Source organism: Palaemon carinicauda, chromosome 30 (assembly GCF_036898095.1).
Source record: "Palaemon carinicauda isolate YSFRI2023 chromosome 30, ASM3689809v2, whole genome shotgun sequence".
NCBI classification, from domain to species: domain Eukaryota; kingdom Metazoa; phylum Arthropoda; class Malacostraca; order Decapoda; family Palaemonidae; genus Palaemon; species Palaemon carinicauda.
In genome coordinates, this window is record NC_090754.1 from 40,573,579 (window position 1) to 40,590,782 (window position 17,204).

The window sequence follows — 17,204 nt, forward strand, 5'->3', positions numbered from 1 at the left end:
AGGCTACTCTCAGAGGGAAGAGATTACCCATAAATCTCTATTCGAGACTAGCAACGGCTAATATAATTCCAGGAGATATCGATCTCCAGGAATGATAACCAATACACAAGGGTAACCGGGGAAATGACGAAAGTATATGTTGTCTAGGTTATGTTACCCAGACAAGACGAGATTTCGGATACCTAAATCACCAAAACTCTGACATATACGATCGCCACGGAAAGGGAAAAATATGCTTATAGATATCTTTACAATATATAATGCCTAAATAGCTGTCATAACAGTGAATAAGCTATTTACACTGGAATGTCGTTCTGCTAACTAAATAGCACATGTACAAAGAACGACAGCGCCATGGCTACACCGGCGATCGGCAAAGATCCGCACACAAGAAATACACAATTTCATTGCGAGGCTGGAACTAAATTACATATTGTAAAGAATCAATACTCAACTTTCTAGATGGAGAAAAAAGCCGTAGAAGCATAAAGATTCCCAGAAATTGATCGGAAATGTCAGATCGACAGGGAACACCACCGTAGTGAGTCGCTACAGATAAAGGAATGACCGCCAGAGGGAGTTGGCGCGGTTTTGATACGATTGTAGTAGGGGAACCAGGGTAATCTTTGTTGCGGTTACCCTTCTATTCTGCCACGTTTTCCCCCTATAGCCTAGAGGCGTAAAGGCTATTCGGGGTGCAGATTGCCATGTGGCGTGTCAAGAATACGTCCCCTGATGATATACGATACCCTTGAGAGTAATCTTAAAGGTACTTGCGCCAGAAGTTAGAATTTTGTGAAACCTTTGGTTTGATTCTCTGGGAATATCACTGTAGTCATATATACCCTTCGAAAGCTACTAAAGGAACCTTCCAGTAGGACGTCATGGCTTCAGCCCAAAAATAATGTACAATAATGTTGAATGATGTAACACATTGAACTGGTTTATAGGCATGCGTAACTTAAAATAAAATTAGGAAGAGAAGGACGCAAGGGAATGGCAGGGGGATAATAGCTGGCAGCCCTCCAGAGCGGGGAGGAATCGCGCTGGACAGGGATACCAACATAACTTCTACCTCGGGTAGATGCCGAATGGTAGGAAACAAATAAAATAACAACTGCCCCGCGAGAGTCCCACTCAAACTAAGCGATAACTAGACTAGATGGTAATCGCAATAATTATTAATAAGATCAATATATAATATCAATAATATAATAATATAAACACTTAATGCGGTAGTGAAACCTCTGGAAAGTTGAGTATTGATTCTTTACAATGTGTATATTTAGCTCCTGTTTCACAGTGAAGTTAGAGTAATTTATTGTGATTAGGAGCTAGGCCTGTTACCGGAGGCGCCATGGGCGCTGTCGTTCGTTAGGCATGTGTTTAGTTAGTAGAACGACATTCCCGGTTGAAATAGCATTAATTAATTAATTATGAAAGCTATTTAAGCAATTTATACTGGTAAAGATATTTATAATATGCATAATCTCCCTTTTTCTATGTCGATCGTATAAGTTAAGTTTCGGTGATTTAGGTAACCGAGATCTCGTCTCGCCTAGGTAACCTAACCTAGGCGATGTGGTATACTTTCAGACATTTCCCTGGTTACCCTCGTGTATCGTTTTATCAATTCAGGCGGAGATAGATATCTCCTAGAATTATTATATAAACCGATACTGGTCTTTAGTGGAGATTTAAGGGTAATCCCTCCTTCCCTCTGAGTGTGGCCTTGGGCTACAACCCTAGTGGGTCGTGTCTCGAGTTTTCATTCAGGCATTACTAGCCTACAGTTTTTCTGTCCCATCCCTTAGCCGCAGATAGCAGATTTGGGATTCGGCCAGAACCTCAGAGTGTCTAGTCTTGTGCCGGCAGGGTGAATAGTCATTCCCCTGCCAGCTAGGCTGCTGGCATAGGAGGATAGTCCTCCCTTGGCTGCACTTGAAGTGGCTGTATGATGCCGCCACCTTCCCTCTGCGGTCTAGAAGACAAGTTCTGTGCTCGCAGACCCTAGGCTGAAGAACAGACATTCTTCTGCCGCCTAGGATGGCGCCGGCACTGGAACTCTTGTTTCTCCTTTGTTGAGAGGAGGCGGCACTGCCGCCGTCCCCTTAACTGTATTGTCAGACCCTAGGCGGGAGAATAGAGATTCTCCTGCCGTCTAGGAGGTAAAACAACTCGACTCTCCTAACGTACTGTAAATAGTTTGGCCAATTGCCACCGTACGGCGCCACCAAACCATTCTTTCGTTTGTTAAGGGTGTGGTAGGACTTGCCAGCTCCTTCCACACCTCATACTGGACCCTTTTCCCTCCCCCCTCTGTCCTTTAGTGATGGCCTAGCCATCGTAACACTTTGGGCCGTTGTCCTGCAATCTCACCGATTGCCGGTGGGTTGCGGGGCCGGCCGGACTCCTACTTAACACCTGTTGTCTGACTGCCTGTGGCTATGCTGGCTGCCAGCGGCCATGACAGTTGCCGGGGGCCATGATAGCTTTAGGCGGCCGGCGGCTAGGACAACTGCCGGTGGCTGCGACGACTGCTGGCGGCCGTGATGACTGCCGGCGGCCATGTTTCTTGAACTGCCGGCGGCCGCGATGACTGCCGGCGGCCATGTTTCTTGAACTGCCGGCGGCCATGTTTCTTGAACTGCCGTCGGCTATACAAGCTGCTGGCAGCCATGTCAATTGCCGGTGGCTGCCGGCTGCCGGCATCCATGATGGCTGTTGGTGGGAAGTGTCTTCTGTCACCAAGGTTCTTCAGTCTTTCCTTGGACTGCCGGCAAAGACGGGTGCTGACTCAGCTGGCGGTAGGCCGACTGTACCAGTACTGCCGGGTGCTAGCCTACCGGCCATGTGCCGGCCGCACCTTGCCGGCCATATGCCGGCCGCACCTTGCCGGCTATGGTATTGGTGGTTGGATGGAAGCCTGAATGATACATTCTCCCCCTCCATTTGAACCTTCTTTCTGGGAAAAGGCAGTAAATTAGATATTTACATCCTTATTTTGTGTATACATACACAGTAATAAGGCAGTCCTTCACTCCATCCTTTCTCTCTCTTTTAGCTAGTATGCTGGTAGGGACTAGCTATGCCGGCTATATGCCGGTTGAATTACAGTATATGTTTATACAGTAGTCAGTATATTTGCAGTATAGTATATACTGCAGATAGAAAACTTTTGTATATATTATACTAGTAGTTATCTTCCAATATATCTTGGGTATCCTTGCCCAGGTGTTTGCTGAGACCAATCCTATATTGAAAGAATAGAATTTCTTCAATATTCTGATTAGAAATCAGTCTACGTCTTATCTTACAATATTAAATAAATTAAAGGGCCGGTGGAAGTACTTTCTACCCTTATCTGTGAGCTTCCCTGATCAGGAAACTCTATGGTTTTGATATTGGAAAGGAAGGCCGTAGCAAATGGGCTTGGTAGGATACACAAATATGTCTTTTATATTTCCTAGTCCAGTCGGCGTCATTTCGGCTGGACCGTGCCGCCAGATGCTAGCCATACTGGCAGCACACTGGCTGAACTCTCTCTCTCTCTCTCTCTCTCTCTCTCTCTCTCTCTCTCTCTCTCTCTTTTTTTTTAATGAGAGAATGCCTTGATGAAGTCATTGAGCTTCAGCACGGCATTTCATTCCCGTGCTGAATCTTGGTGACGGGCAAGAGGGCTCTCGAACTTCGGGATATTGTTCCCCCAGTTCGAATCTAAATTTCTCTCTTTCATCTTTTTCTTCTGCTTAATATTACTTCGACCTTCTCCTAATTTTATCAAATTTCCTTTCTTTCATCTTGCTGTCCTATCTCTATGATTATTATTTTTCTTAGTTATATATATATATGTAGATGTATGCATATATATATATATATATATATTTATTTATTTTATTTGTTCATTTATTTTTTTATCTATTTTTTCTTTTTCTTTTTTTTATTTTATTTAAATGGCGTGGATATTTCCACATTCGTTATTACTGCCTGCTTAGATGAATGGGAGAAGGGATCACGGTTGGGAGGTATTCGCATTCAAAGCTATATATGAGAGTATTGGATGATCTCAGCCATCCCAAAGATGGTTTGGACCTTTTTGGCGGAACTACTCTCAAGGGTTGGGTCATCGGAATCCAGGGGGATCCAATCCTTGAGGTGGGACTCTTGGCTTTTGGCCGGAAGCCCATCATTACAGATATGGGGAGGATGATTCCATATTACTTTGGTCTCAGTCCTAACAGGCGGGTTTAGCTTACACCTGTGCCTCTATATCTGTTTTGATGCTATCCTTCGGGTAGGGTATGGAGTGGACCATTGGGGAAATATACTCTCATTGTGCCGATAGTGGAGAATGCAAATTTCCTTTCCAACGTATGATACTTTCTTATAATTCTCAAGCAGGTACCCCAACAAAACAACAAAAAACCTGAAAATCCCACCCTTAAATATGGACCCTTCAAATACTGAATCCCCATCCCCTGGATTTGCTGACTCCCCCCCGGCACTGTTGACGACTTCTGCTACTGTAATTAAGGAAAACTCTGTTGACGACCTTCGAACTAAAAAGGACCACTCTACTGATGTTAAAAAATCTAGCAATTTGGGTAACACAGGTAAACTACGATTCCTTCATGTTTCCCAAATCCCATTAGAGACAAATTATGATGATATATATAGAGCATTTGAGTGCTATGGATTGATAAAGGAAATAAGGATGCGACTTGGAGATGAAAAATGGGACTCTTGGATATCTTTTGAAAGTCATGATGAAGCGTTTAATGCCATAAGTAATATTAGTAGTATCAAAATTAACGAATTGAACATCATGGGAGCTCTTTGTGATAAGGTCCCAAAGGAATTGGATGTGTACAAACCTGCTGATTGGTTTGAAAAAGATAGAAATGTACCCATGCCTTCACAGAGAAAACCCAAACCACCTATGTGGCTCTTAGCTGAACCTAAAGGGATAATAGGGAATTATTTTAAGATATGTAAGTTTATCCAAAAAAAAGTAGGAACCATAGCACCTGGAGATATATCTCGTTTTGGGAAGAACAGTTATCTCATCCATGCCAAATCTTCGACTCAGTCTGCAATACTGTCTAACTTACAGACAGGCAGTGATGAAATTACATTGGAAATGAAACCTCATCTAAATTTTAGTTATGGAAGGGGAGTGGTCTTTAGTAAGGACCTATACGAATTTACAGAGGAGGAGATACTTTCTATGTGTCCATTAAATGTATGGAAAGTGCATAAGGTTCCTGGAACTTCAATGATTATACTTACTTTCCAGGATGCTGATGTACCTTTCCATATTTTTATTGAAAATGAAAGGATTAAAGTTCGGCCTTTTAAACAAAAGCCCCTGCAATGTTTTAATTGTTTTAAATTTGGACACCCATCCAAAGTTTGCAAAAATGGAAAAATGTGTGGTATTTGCTCCAAAACTTATCATGGAGAATGTACACTTGAGGCCAGGTGTTCAAATTGCAATTTGAATCATAAATCAACTGATAGGAGATGCGAACTGTATAAGTTGGAGGAAGCTGCCCTAAACAAATCAAGTTTAGAACACATAAGTGTGGGACATGCAAAAAGAATGTTGAATAAATCAACCAGCTATGCAAAGGCCTTAAAATCAAAGGTAAATTTACCACAGGAGACAGCAACCCCACCTAGCACTGCCAGTAATTCTAAGAAAAGAAATACAACCTCTGATGATAAAGTACTGCATGACAAAGTAATCGTATTGCCTTCTGAGGCTTTGCCACAGCGTATTAAAAATGGGTCATTGCCCATTTCTGTACAGCCTTCGTACCCCATTACTAACATTAGTACTAACCTCTCCCAGGCCATGTCCTTGCCTGATTTGATGGAGATGCCACCTGACACTAAGTTACCAGGTGCACCTGTATTGGGGAAGGTGCAAAAACCTGGTAGCTCAAAACCTACTAATCGGAAAAGAGAGAGACCTCCATCTCTCTCGCCCCCTTCCATAAGAAATATCAAAATTACGACGTCAAATAAATATGATGATTTGTCTGTTGATATTTCTGATCTGGAAGTCAATTTAAATAAATCGGAAATTCAAGTGGAGGTCCACCAACCTCCTCAACAATCAGATCAAAAAGACAAAAAGAAAATCATAAATTCTAAACCCAATCTATCAAGACCTTCTTTAATAAAACCACCTAAAAATAGTGTTAGATCAAAAACTGCTAATGGGAAGACTCCATCCAAGGGGTCTACCAAATTATAAACCATAGTTTTTTCCTCCATTTTGCAATGGAATTGTCAGGGTTTAAGGGCCAAATATGAAGAACTTAAGCTCCTTATTCATGAGCATTCCCCCATAATTATTTGTCTACAGGAGAGCAAACTTGATCATAATACCCCTTGTCCTCGCGAATACATTAGTTATAGGACACCATATGATCACCAAGTGGGGAGCCATGGCGGAAGTCTCATATACGTTCGTCGAGATGTTCCCCAAGTTTCTCTGTCTATTCGTACACCTCTGCAGGCAGTGGTTGTACAGATCGACATAGGGCAAAAATATACAATTTGTTCTCTGTACTTGCCTCCAAATGATAACATTTTGTATGACAACTTAGTGGAGGTGATTCAACAACTCCCTCAACCTTTTCTTTTACTTGGAGATTTGAATGGTAGACATCCTTTGTGGGGTGATGTTTTAGCAAACACGAGGGGAAATATCATATCAATTGTGGAAAATGAAGATGTGGGACTCCTTAATACAGGAGAGCCCACACACTTTCATGTCCAGACAGGTACCTTGTCATGTATTGACCTAGCAATCGTAAGCTCTAATTGCCTAATCGACTTCGATTGGAGAACATTAGATGATTGGCATACTAGTGATCACGCACCAATCATTATAAACACCAACAATGGTCCACCTTTACAGGGATCGCCACGATGGAATCTTGACAAGGCGGACTGGGATAAATTTCGTGAGCTAAGCGAAATTGAGGGGGATGCAGGACAAGTTGAAAATATCGATGATGCCATAGACTTACTGAATGGAACTCTCCATACAGCAGGAGTCAATTCAATTCCAAAAACAACAGGGTTATTCAAACGACGACCAGTCCCGTGGTGGTCTTCAGAACTAACTGCCCTGCACAGAGCCACAAGAAGATCTTTAACACGATTGCGTAGACGCAGAACTGATGAGAATTTAATTATGTACAAGAAATGTAGAGCACAGTTCCGTCGTGCCATGAAAGAAGCAAGGCGCCAGTCATGGATGTCTTTTGTTTCCTCCATTAACAGTAGAACACCACCACCTTCTGTTTGGAGGAAAGTAAAAAAGATAGCTGGCAAATTCACCCCCAACCCACCACCAGTGTTGAAGGTGAATGGCCAGTATGTAACTGAAGCAAACGAAGTTAGCAATGCCCTGGCTAATCATTTTTCAAATGTATCCAGCAAGTGTGAAGGAGCCCCTGGTCACCAGTATAGGAGCGCTGAAGAAAAGAAAATTTTAAATTTTGCAACAAGAAGGGAAGAGTCGTATAATTCTCCTTTCACTGAAAGAGAATTTGATTCCGCACTTGCTCATTGCAACGATACAGCCCCTGGACCCGATGGAATTCCATATGCAATGATTAAACATGTACATTTTAATACAAGGCTATTTATTTTAAGTATTATTAATAGAATATGGCATGATCATAGTTACCCAAGTGTTTGGGAACTAACCATTATTTTAGCCTTTTTAAAACCCGGTAAAGACAAGTTTTTAGCAGCAAACTATCGTCCTATTGCATTGACATCTTGTTTATGTAAAATCATGGAGAAGATGGTCAATGCAAGGCTGATATGGTACCTTGAAAAGAAAGGTATTTTATCACCGATTCAATGTGGATTCCGAAAAATGCACTCAACGACTGATGTGTTGATACGACTAGAGTCTTCTATTTGTGAAGCCTTTGCTTCCAAACAGCACCATGTTACAGTATTTTTTGACCTTGAAAAAGCATATGATACCACATGGAGATATGGTATACTTAAAACCATTCATGAATTGGGATTGAGAGGAGAGCTGCCACTATTTATTCAGGCATTTCTTTCACGTAGAGTTTTTCAAGTGAGAGTTGGGGAAACACTATCTGAGAGTAAGTGCCAGGAAGAAGGAGTTCCTCAGGGTAGTGTGCTGAGTGTAACCCTTTTTGCACTAGCAATTAATGGGATATTCTCAGCCATTCCCCAGGATGTTCTCTCAACATTATTTGTGGATGATCTCTCAATATCATTTGCTGGCACTAGAATGGCAATGGTTGAGAGAAAAATCCAACTCTCTATTGATAAAATTATCCAGTGGGCTGACATGAATGGATTTAAGTTCTCGACAAGTAAAACTACCGTTGTCCATTTTTGTCGTATCCGGGGAGTACATCCAGACCCGGATATATACATTAAAGGTCAACGGATACCATGTGCAAGAGAAGCTAAATTTTTAGGTTTGATATTCGATTGTAGGCTGACATGGGTTTCTCACTTAAAAGCATTAAAAGCTAAATGTGTTGAAGCTCTGAATATCTTAAAAGTATTGTCCCATACATCGTGGGGGGCAGACCGCAATACTATTTTAAAATTATACAAGGCCTTGATTTTTTCCAAAATTAGTTATGGTTGTGAGGTATATTCTTCAGCCACCCCAAGCCGGCTAAAAATATTAGACTCGATACATCATGCAGGTATTAGATTGTCTACTGGAGCTTTTAAAACCTCGCCTATCCCAAGTCTCCTTGTTGATGCTGGAGAGTTACCTCTAGACCTTTACCGAATGTCTTCCATTCTTCGGTATTGGTTTAGATTGCAAAGACTCCCTAACTCTCTCGCCTTTCAGACTGCAAGCCTTGTAAGACATGCATCATACTTTGAGTTGCACCCAAAATCTCCTCAACCTTATGGCTTTCGGGTGAAACGATTATTAAATAGTCTGGATATAATTAGAAATAAGGTACTTCCATTCAAGGTATCACCAACGCCTCCATGGAAGTTACCAGAGATATCTTTTTGTAAATATTTTATTGGAGATAAGAATAATATGTCAGACCTAGAAGCCAGGTCTCTTTTTAATGAACATGTTAGAGAACATAGAGGATCAACTTTTATCTATACTGATGGCTCCAAATCTGATGCTGGCGTTGGATTTGGAGTACATAGTAATGGTTTTAATTGTAGAGGTGCACTTCCTCTGACCGATTCCATATTTACTGCCGAACTGTATGGCATATTAACCGCTATTGAGAAAATAGCGTTGGAGAAGGAGGGTAATTTTACAATTTTTAGTGATGCAAGGAGTGTCCTTCAAGCTATGGAAGTTTTTAATTCTAATAACCCTCTAGTTTTAAAGATTTTAGAATGGCTTTTCATTATTGGACGGAGAGGTATAACAGTTCAATTTTGTTGGGTTCCAGCACATGTAGGTGTGTCTGGGAATGAGAAGGCAGATTCACTGGCTAAGGAGGCTGCATCAGAGTTGCTGCCAAGAAGGTATCCCATTCCCTGTGATGATTTCTTACCTGACATCAAGAAATTGGTTTGCAATAAATGGCAACAGCAATGGGATAGTCAAGATGGCAATAAAATGCGAGAGATAACAAATGACATATCTCCTTGGAGGTATAATATGATGCCCCGAAAATGGGAGACGTCTCTTTGTCGTCTCCGTATTGGTCACACTCGGTTGACACACGAGTTTCTGCTGAAGGGCCAACAGCAACCGTATTGTGACGACTGTGTAGTACCTCTAACAGTAAGGCATTTGTTGACCGAATGCTCCAATTATAACAACTTGCGGAATAGATATTTGTTTGAGGCTCGAGGTGAGGGTGGCAGGTTCATCCTTGCCAAGATTCTTGGAAATGATGTTTCCTACCATGCAAGTGGCATTTTTAGATTTCTTTCAGAAGCAGGTCTTCTGAAAAATATTCAACTTTTATGACATTCAATTTTTATGATTTTAATTGAATACTCTTTTATTTTTTTATTTTATTTCATCTTTTATTTTTGTATACATAAATTAAATGTTACCGGCGTCAATGACCTCAGATGTCAGGATGCCTGAAAACTTTAAATCAATCAATCAATCTCTCTCTCTCTCTCTCTCTCTCTCTCTCTCTCTCTCTCTCTCTCTCTCTCTCTCTCTCTCTCTCTCTCTCTCTCTCTCTCTCTCTCTCTCTCTCTCTCTCTCAGGATTTGGCAAATCAAAAATAAATAAAGATAAAACAAAAATTAATCCTCCACATGGTTAGAACCCTGAGATACCTCTACAGTTAATAGTCTCTGGTATATCACTCGCAGGAAATATCCCAAGTAGAAGCTACCTAGAGAAACTTCCACCAGGGCGACATGGCTATAACACCCAAAAATAGATTTTTCCTTTGTCAAAATCCCTTAATTTTCAAATATAATCTCTCGAAATAGTGCATTTTAGTTTCAATGTTTTGGGTTTGCATTAAGTAGATCTTTACCCTAGTTTAAAACAGTATAACATTGTTAATTTCTGGAGAAGAAAAAGTCCTTAACCTCTGTTGCAAGTTTATTGAACAGATGACTTTAATAAAGACATTTTCCCCTCCAGATAATTCAATTTTAAAGAGGACCCTTTATAATGTGGATATCTAATTGAATTTTTTTTTTTCATAATCTGGCATATTCAGGACAAGCTTATTTTACACCTTTGGATATTTTGTATGTTTGAAAATTTTGAAACTAATATAAAATCCATTCTTATCCTGTTAATTTGTTTTCTTCTTTGAAAGGTTGTACGAGATGGTTCAGTGAAAGATCGGGCCAAAAAGACAGCCCCCTGGCCTTTGTCTATTTGTGAATCCAAGATAAAGGGTGCAGGACTAGGTGTTTGGACAAATGAAAGCCTCCCAGGAAATCTAATCTTTGGCCCATATGAAGGTCACATCCTTTCCAATGTTGAACCAGGGAAGGAATCAGGATATGGATGGGTGGTAAGATTTTTCATGTTTTTTTTTTTCTGAATATAAAATTTTGATTATCTCATACTGCCATTTTTAATTTTCTTTCTTCAAAAGCTTATCTCAACTCATAGAAAACAATTTAAAGCATTTTGAGTTTAGACTGTAGATAGCATATTATTACAGCAGAAAAATTCTGTACATCACAGGATAATCTTGTTCTTGCAGTACTTGTCCACCAAAAATTGCCATATCAAGGGAATTCTTTTCTCGCAGAACTGATACTAGGATTTTATACCAATTTGAAATTCCACTTGTATATACCGATTTGCATTTATTCCGAGTTACTCTTAACCCGAGGTATTACTCTGTGTGTATGTGTAATTGTATATATATATATATATATATATGTGTGTGTGTGTGTGTTTATATGTGTATGTGTATATATATATGTATATACACTGTATATGTATATATATATACACTGTATATGTATATATATATATATATATATATACATATATATATATATATATATATATCTATACAGTGGAACCTCTACATACGAATTTAATCCGTTCCAGAACCAACTTCGGATGTAGAAAATGTTCGGATGTCGAAACGAATTTTCCCATAAGAATACATTGTAATTCATTTAATTTGTTCCTCAGCCTAAAAACCCATAATAAATCCTTAATAAATGGCTACACATAATTACACATAACAATAACATAACTGCATAATATGAAAGAAGCATGTAAAAAAGATAATTATAAAGAAATAATGAATAAAAAATGTGTTTTATTGGTACTTCACCTTAGAGACAGGCCAACGCAGGTGTAGGATTTGCTACCCAGGAGGAGACGGACGATCGGCGAGAAGGTACACATGGTGTTAACATGTTCTTTAAATGAATACTCTCTCTCTCTCTCTCTCTCTCTCTCTCTCTCTCTCTCTCTCTCTCTTTTTTGTTCTTCTTCACTGTTAGTTTTAGAGACGTCTATTGATTTTTTATTCTGAGAGAGAGAGTGAGAGAGAGAGAGAGAGAGAGATTAAACAAAAATGAGATTAAACGGAAATGTGTTGTGTACATATGAATTTTAACAGCGTTAACGAGTTGAAAGACAGTTAAATGTAACTAAAAAAACAATATCAGCTAATCTGAATTCCTTTATTAACTAAAACAAATATTGATACAAACACACTCGTGTGCGTATGCGCAAACACACACACACACGCACAAGGAGACACGATCGGTGAGGAGGTAGAGATGGTGACTGCGATAACATACTGTAACTTACACTACGGAAATTTTAATCTAACTAAGCTTATTTATTTTTTTTATTTTTTTTTTTTATATTTCATATTTCTTAAATTTTTTTCTTTTGATTTTTTATTTTCATCACTTTCAGTGACGAGTTACGGTATGTTATCGCAGTCACCATCTCTACCTCCTCCCTGACCGTCTCTCTTACTGCGTAGCAAAATTCTTGCACCTGTGTGTGTGTGTTTGTGCATACGCACACGAGTGTGTTTGTATCAAAATTAGTTTTAGTTGATTAAGGAATTCAGGTTAGCTGTTATTACTTTCTTAGTTTCATTTAATTGTTTTTCAACTCGTTGACGCAGTTAAAAATCATATGTACTCTAAACACATTTTTGTTTAATCTCTCTCTCTCTCTCTCTCTCTCTCTCTCTCTCTCGGAAAAAAATAATAGACGTAGACGTATCTAACACTACAACAGCGAAGAAAACGAGAGAGAGAGAGAGAGAGAGATTTTATTTAAAGAACATGTTAATGCTATGTTTAGAGAGAAACAAAAAAGAGAGAAGTCTTATTTAAAAGAGCTTGTTAATGCTATATTGGTTTTCTTTGCTTCACTTTTTTCTTTCTTTCTGTTAATCATGCTGGCCCTTCTCACAAATGATCGTTGCCAACAATCTCTTTGTCCTTTATCCCTATCAATAAAAGGCGCTCTATCTCTTCCAGAGTATTAGTACGATGTCTTGTAATAATGGTGATCGCCTTCGATGGTTATTTGCTTTAATGGCTGCCTTCGGCTTGATGATCCTCGAGATCATAGGCCTATTCCGGCCATATTGTTTAGCCATACAGTATCACTCACATGCACACTGCTCCCATGTTTTTCTATAATTTCTTGTTTCAATTCTAATGAAAGAATTGCCTTCTTCCTGTACTGAAACTTAGCTTCTTAGGTACCATAATTATAAGTAAAATCAAAAAGGAAATGTGAGAAAAGGAAGAAAATAAGCACTGTTAATAACAGACCAAACAGAGGACAACCACATGATACACCCAAGAACAGAGAACTGAGCACTCCACGCTCAATGGCGTAATGTTTACTTCGTGTGTCGAAATAAAATTCGGGTGTCGAGTCAATAATTTGCTCAAATTTTACTTCGGATGTTGGAAAATTCGGATGTAGATACGTTCGGATGTAGAGGTTCCACTGTATATATTTATGTATATATAATATATATATTTATGTATATATTATATATATATATATATATATATACTGTATATATAATTTGTTTTTGTTTTTGACATTGTGAATAGTTTATATATGACATAACTGTTTTGACGTTGTTACTCTTTTTAGAATGATTTATTGTTAATTTGTTCTCTTCATTTATTTATCTCCTTATTTCCTCTCCTCACTGGGCTATTTTTCCCTATTGGAGCCCCTGGGCTTATGGCATCTTGCTTTTCCAATTAGGGTTGTAGCTTGGATAGTAATAATAATAATGATAATAATATATATATATATATATATATATGTATATATATATATATATATATATTCCTGTATTATAATCCTGTGAGACATCAAAGAGGTGGAGCTGGGGGAAGAGTGACTGCTACACGTGGTAGGTGAGTCATGCATAAGTATGAAAGGGAGGGCTGTCTGATAGTGCCTTAGTTCATAATATTATCATCAGAGTATTTGATGCTGTCAGCATTGACGAATGAAATCGTTCTTTCTCACAACAAACAATCGATACTCTCTCTCTCTCTCTCTCTCTCTCTCTCTCTCTCTCTCTCTCTCTCTCTCTTTGGCAAACAAAAAATAAATGAAAATAAAACAAATCAATCTTCCACAGTGTACATATTTAAATATTGTTTTACCTCCTTGTATTTTTGCCAGGAATGTCCTTAGCCCTTAGCAACCTCTCTCTTGGAAGTTGGTAAGTGAGAAAAATGCCTCCGACGGTAAATAAAGAATTAGACTTCTGATAATAATTTTAACCCAGGAATTTTCATCACTTTGAGTGGCAGCTGCTTTGTTACCTAAATGCGGATACTGTAGCGAAAATCTTTCCACTTAGTAACCCCTATATGTCCCAAACTTTCTTCCTCTGCTATCAAATAACCATTTAGTGTTACTTAGATCTGTAGTCAAATCATACATATCTTTACCTGAGTTTGATGTAATATTTGTTTAACCAATTTTTTCACTAATCTTATAATTTATACGACTATCATTTAGCATTTCCCAGACACATGAATTAGATATTACCGTTCCATCTTCAAAAGAAAACTCTTTATTTATTAAGTGATTTATTATCAATTTTATCATGTTTGGGGCATCGACAAATTATGTCCCTATTGTGACACAGATTTTTTATTTTTATTTGAACACTTACAGTTTATTGCGTCTATCCCTAAGTGCTTCCATAATTTTACATTGGGTGTCCCCAGATGCTTGATTGCATTCACAGGATACCCAGCAATCTCTACTTCCTAAGTTATTCTCTCTAATATGTCATGTAAGTAAGATTTATTTGAATCATAGAAGATGGGTCATATCCTCTTTCCAATTAGACCCCTAATCATTATTACCTAAATCTTTTCATGAGGTTTGCATAGTATGTCCGTTCCCTCAGCATTGTTTTGTGATGCTCATTTCATCAAATGACATTACTTCAAGTCTCTTCTTTATAGTTGAAGTTTCTGCTTTAGTTTTAATCAAAGACAAAACAGACGTTGATATACCGTACCTTGTTCGCAAGGTAAATGGGCTGAACAGACGAGTACATTGTTGGTATTATCTTTAAGCCTATGAAGGACAGGCTTACCCTTGCTTTTTGTGCAAACGCCAGTGGGGACTGCAAGATAAAGCCCCTGCTGGTGTACCATTCAGAAAATCCCCGAGCCTTCAAAGCCCACAAAGTCATCAAGGAGAACCTTCCCGTGATGTGGAGGGCGAATGCTAAAGCCTGGGTAACGAGGCAACTTTTCATTGATTGGGTGAATGTCTGCTTCGGTCCGACTGTCCGAAAATATTTGGAAGAAAAGCGCCTCCCTATGAAATGTCTGCTGGTGTTGGACAATGCTCCAGCTCACCCTCCTGGCCTCGAGGAATATCTTCTGGCCGAGTATTCCTTCATAAAGGTCCTATATCTACCGCCTAACACCACCCCTCTCCTCCAGCCCATGGACCAGCAAGTTATTTCAAATTTTAAAAAATTGTACACGAAGCATTTCTTCCAGAGATGTTTCCAAGTCACAGAGAGTACAAACCTCACTCTGCGTGAATTTTGGAAAGATCACTTTAACATCGCGATATACCTCAAACTCATCGATCTTGCTTGGCAGGAAGTTTCGAGGCGTACTCTGAACTCATCTTGGAGGAAGCTGTGGCCTGATGCTGTCTCTGCATGAGACTTCCAGGGATTCGGGAAGCCTGGAGGCGAAGCCGAGATCGTTGACGATCCTGAACCAAGTCAGCAGTCTGAGGTGGCTGACATCGTACATCTTGGTACGTCCATGGGGCTGGAAGTTAGCGCGGAGGATATAGATGAACTTATCGAGGAGCACCACGAGGAGTTGACGACGGACGACCTGAAGGAGTTGGAGACGATGCAAGTGAGTGATGTTCAAGAGCAGTTCTCTAGCGGTGATGAGGAGGATGTTACACCTTTGAAAACGGCAGACATCAAGGAAATTCTCGCATGATTCCATAAAATGGCAGACTACGTCGAAAAGGACCATCCAGAAAAAGTTTATACCAACCGTGCGTTTCAACACTGCAATGACGTTTGCCTAACGCATTTTAGAAATGTGTTGAAAAGTAGGCAGAAACAAGCTTCAATGGATAGTTTCTTATTAAAGAGGCCAGCGGTATTAGTAGGCCAAGACGAAGGTGAAAGTGAAGAAAAGAAACTGAAAAGAGGAAGGGATGAAGAATTAGAAGGTGAAAGTAAATAAAAGAAACAGAAAAACGAAAGTGATGAAGAAGTAGAAGAGATTTAGAAAATATGAAAAATGTAAAGTTATAAAAAAGCAAAAAAAAAATTCAATTTAAAGTTTTATGTTACCGTTAATGTTAAAGTAATTTTTTCTTTCATTTTATAGTTTTCCATACGTAATGTTAAGTGTTAATTATTTCTGCCATTTTTTTATTTCTTAAAGTTCAAGTGTTAATGTGTTAAGTGTGTAAATTACTGTACGTAGTCTGTCACTTGTTACGTTTTCTGCCTTATGCCATCCTCCTCTGCCGCGACTTCGCTATCGGACATCGTCTCAATCAAAAGGTAAGTTTCAACTTTTTTGTTACACTAATTAACTGTAACCTTTTTTTCAGAGTATCAATCCTTAATTTAGGAGTACGTACAGGTAACAATACACCTTCACTGATCCAAATGCTTTACATACAGTACCGTAACTTTTATACAGTAGTAAAGAAAACGGACCGTTTTCTTAGGGCTTGGGGGGGATAACTAGGCTATAACTACATTATTGAATAATCTCATAGTGGTTTCTGGAATGGATTAGGCTGTTTTTAACGGTTGGGTTAATTATTGAATGATAGAAATGGCTGCATTGCATGTTTATTACTACTGTACAGTTTAACGTGTTTATGGAAGAAAAGGTGTCTTCTCGTAAGGCTTGGAATGGATTAGGCTATTTACATGTAAAACGCGACTCAGGATACGAAAAAATCAGGATACGAAACCGTATCCTGAACGGATTACTTTCGTATCCTGAGGCATCACTGTATATATATACATACATACACACACACACACACACACACACACACACACACACACACACACACACACACACACAGAGGTAGTCGCCGACTTACGACGGAAATAGGGACCGAGAGATGCGTCGTAAGTCGATTTCGTCATATGTCGAACTAAAAAAGTTTAGTTTCCGTAGATTTATTATGATGCGTTATGATTCAGCAATCATCTCAATCGCAT

The 17,204-nt window shown here is 39.2% G+C and overlaps 1 protein-coding gene across 1 annotated transcript in view; it reads left to right on the forward strand.

Moving 5' to 3' along the window:
• The window catches only part of LOC137623044 (histone-lysine N-methyltransferase PRDM9-like), a 212,706-nt gene that overhangs the window by 89,912 nt on the left and 105,590 nt on the right, over positions 1-17,204 (forward strand). The window contains 1 exon segment of the mRNA XM_068353678.1: positions 10,800-11,000. Within this exon segment, the coding sequence (XP_068209779.1) occupies positions 10,800-11,000 (201 nt within the window).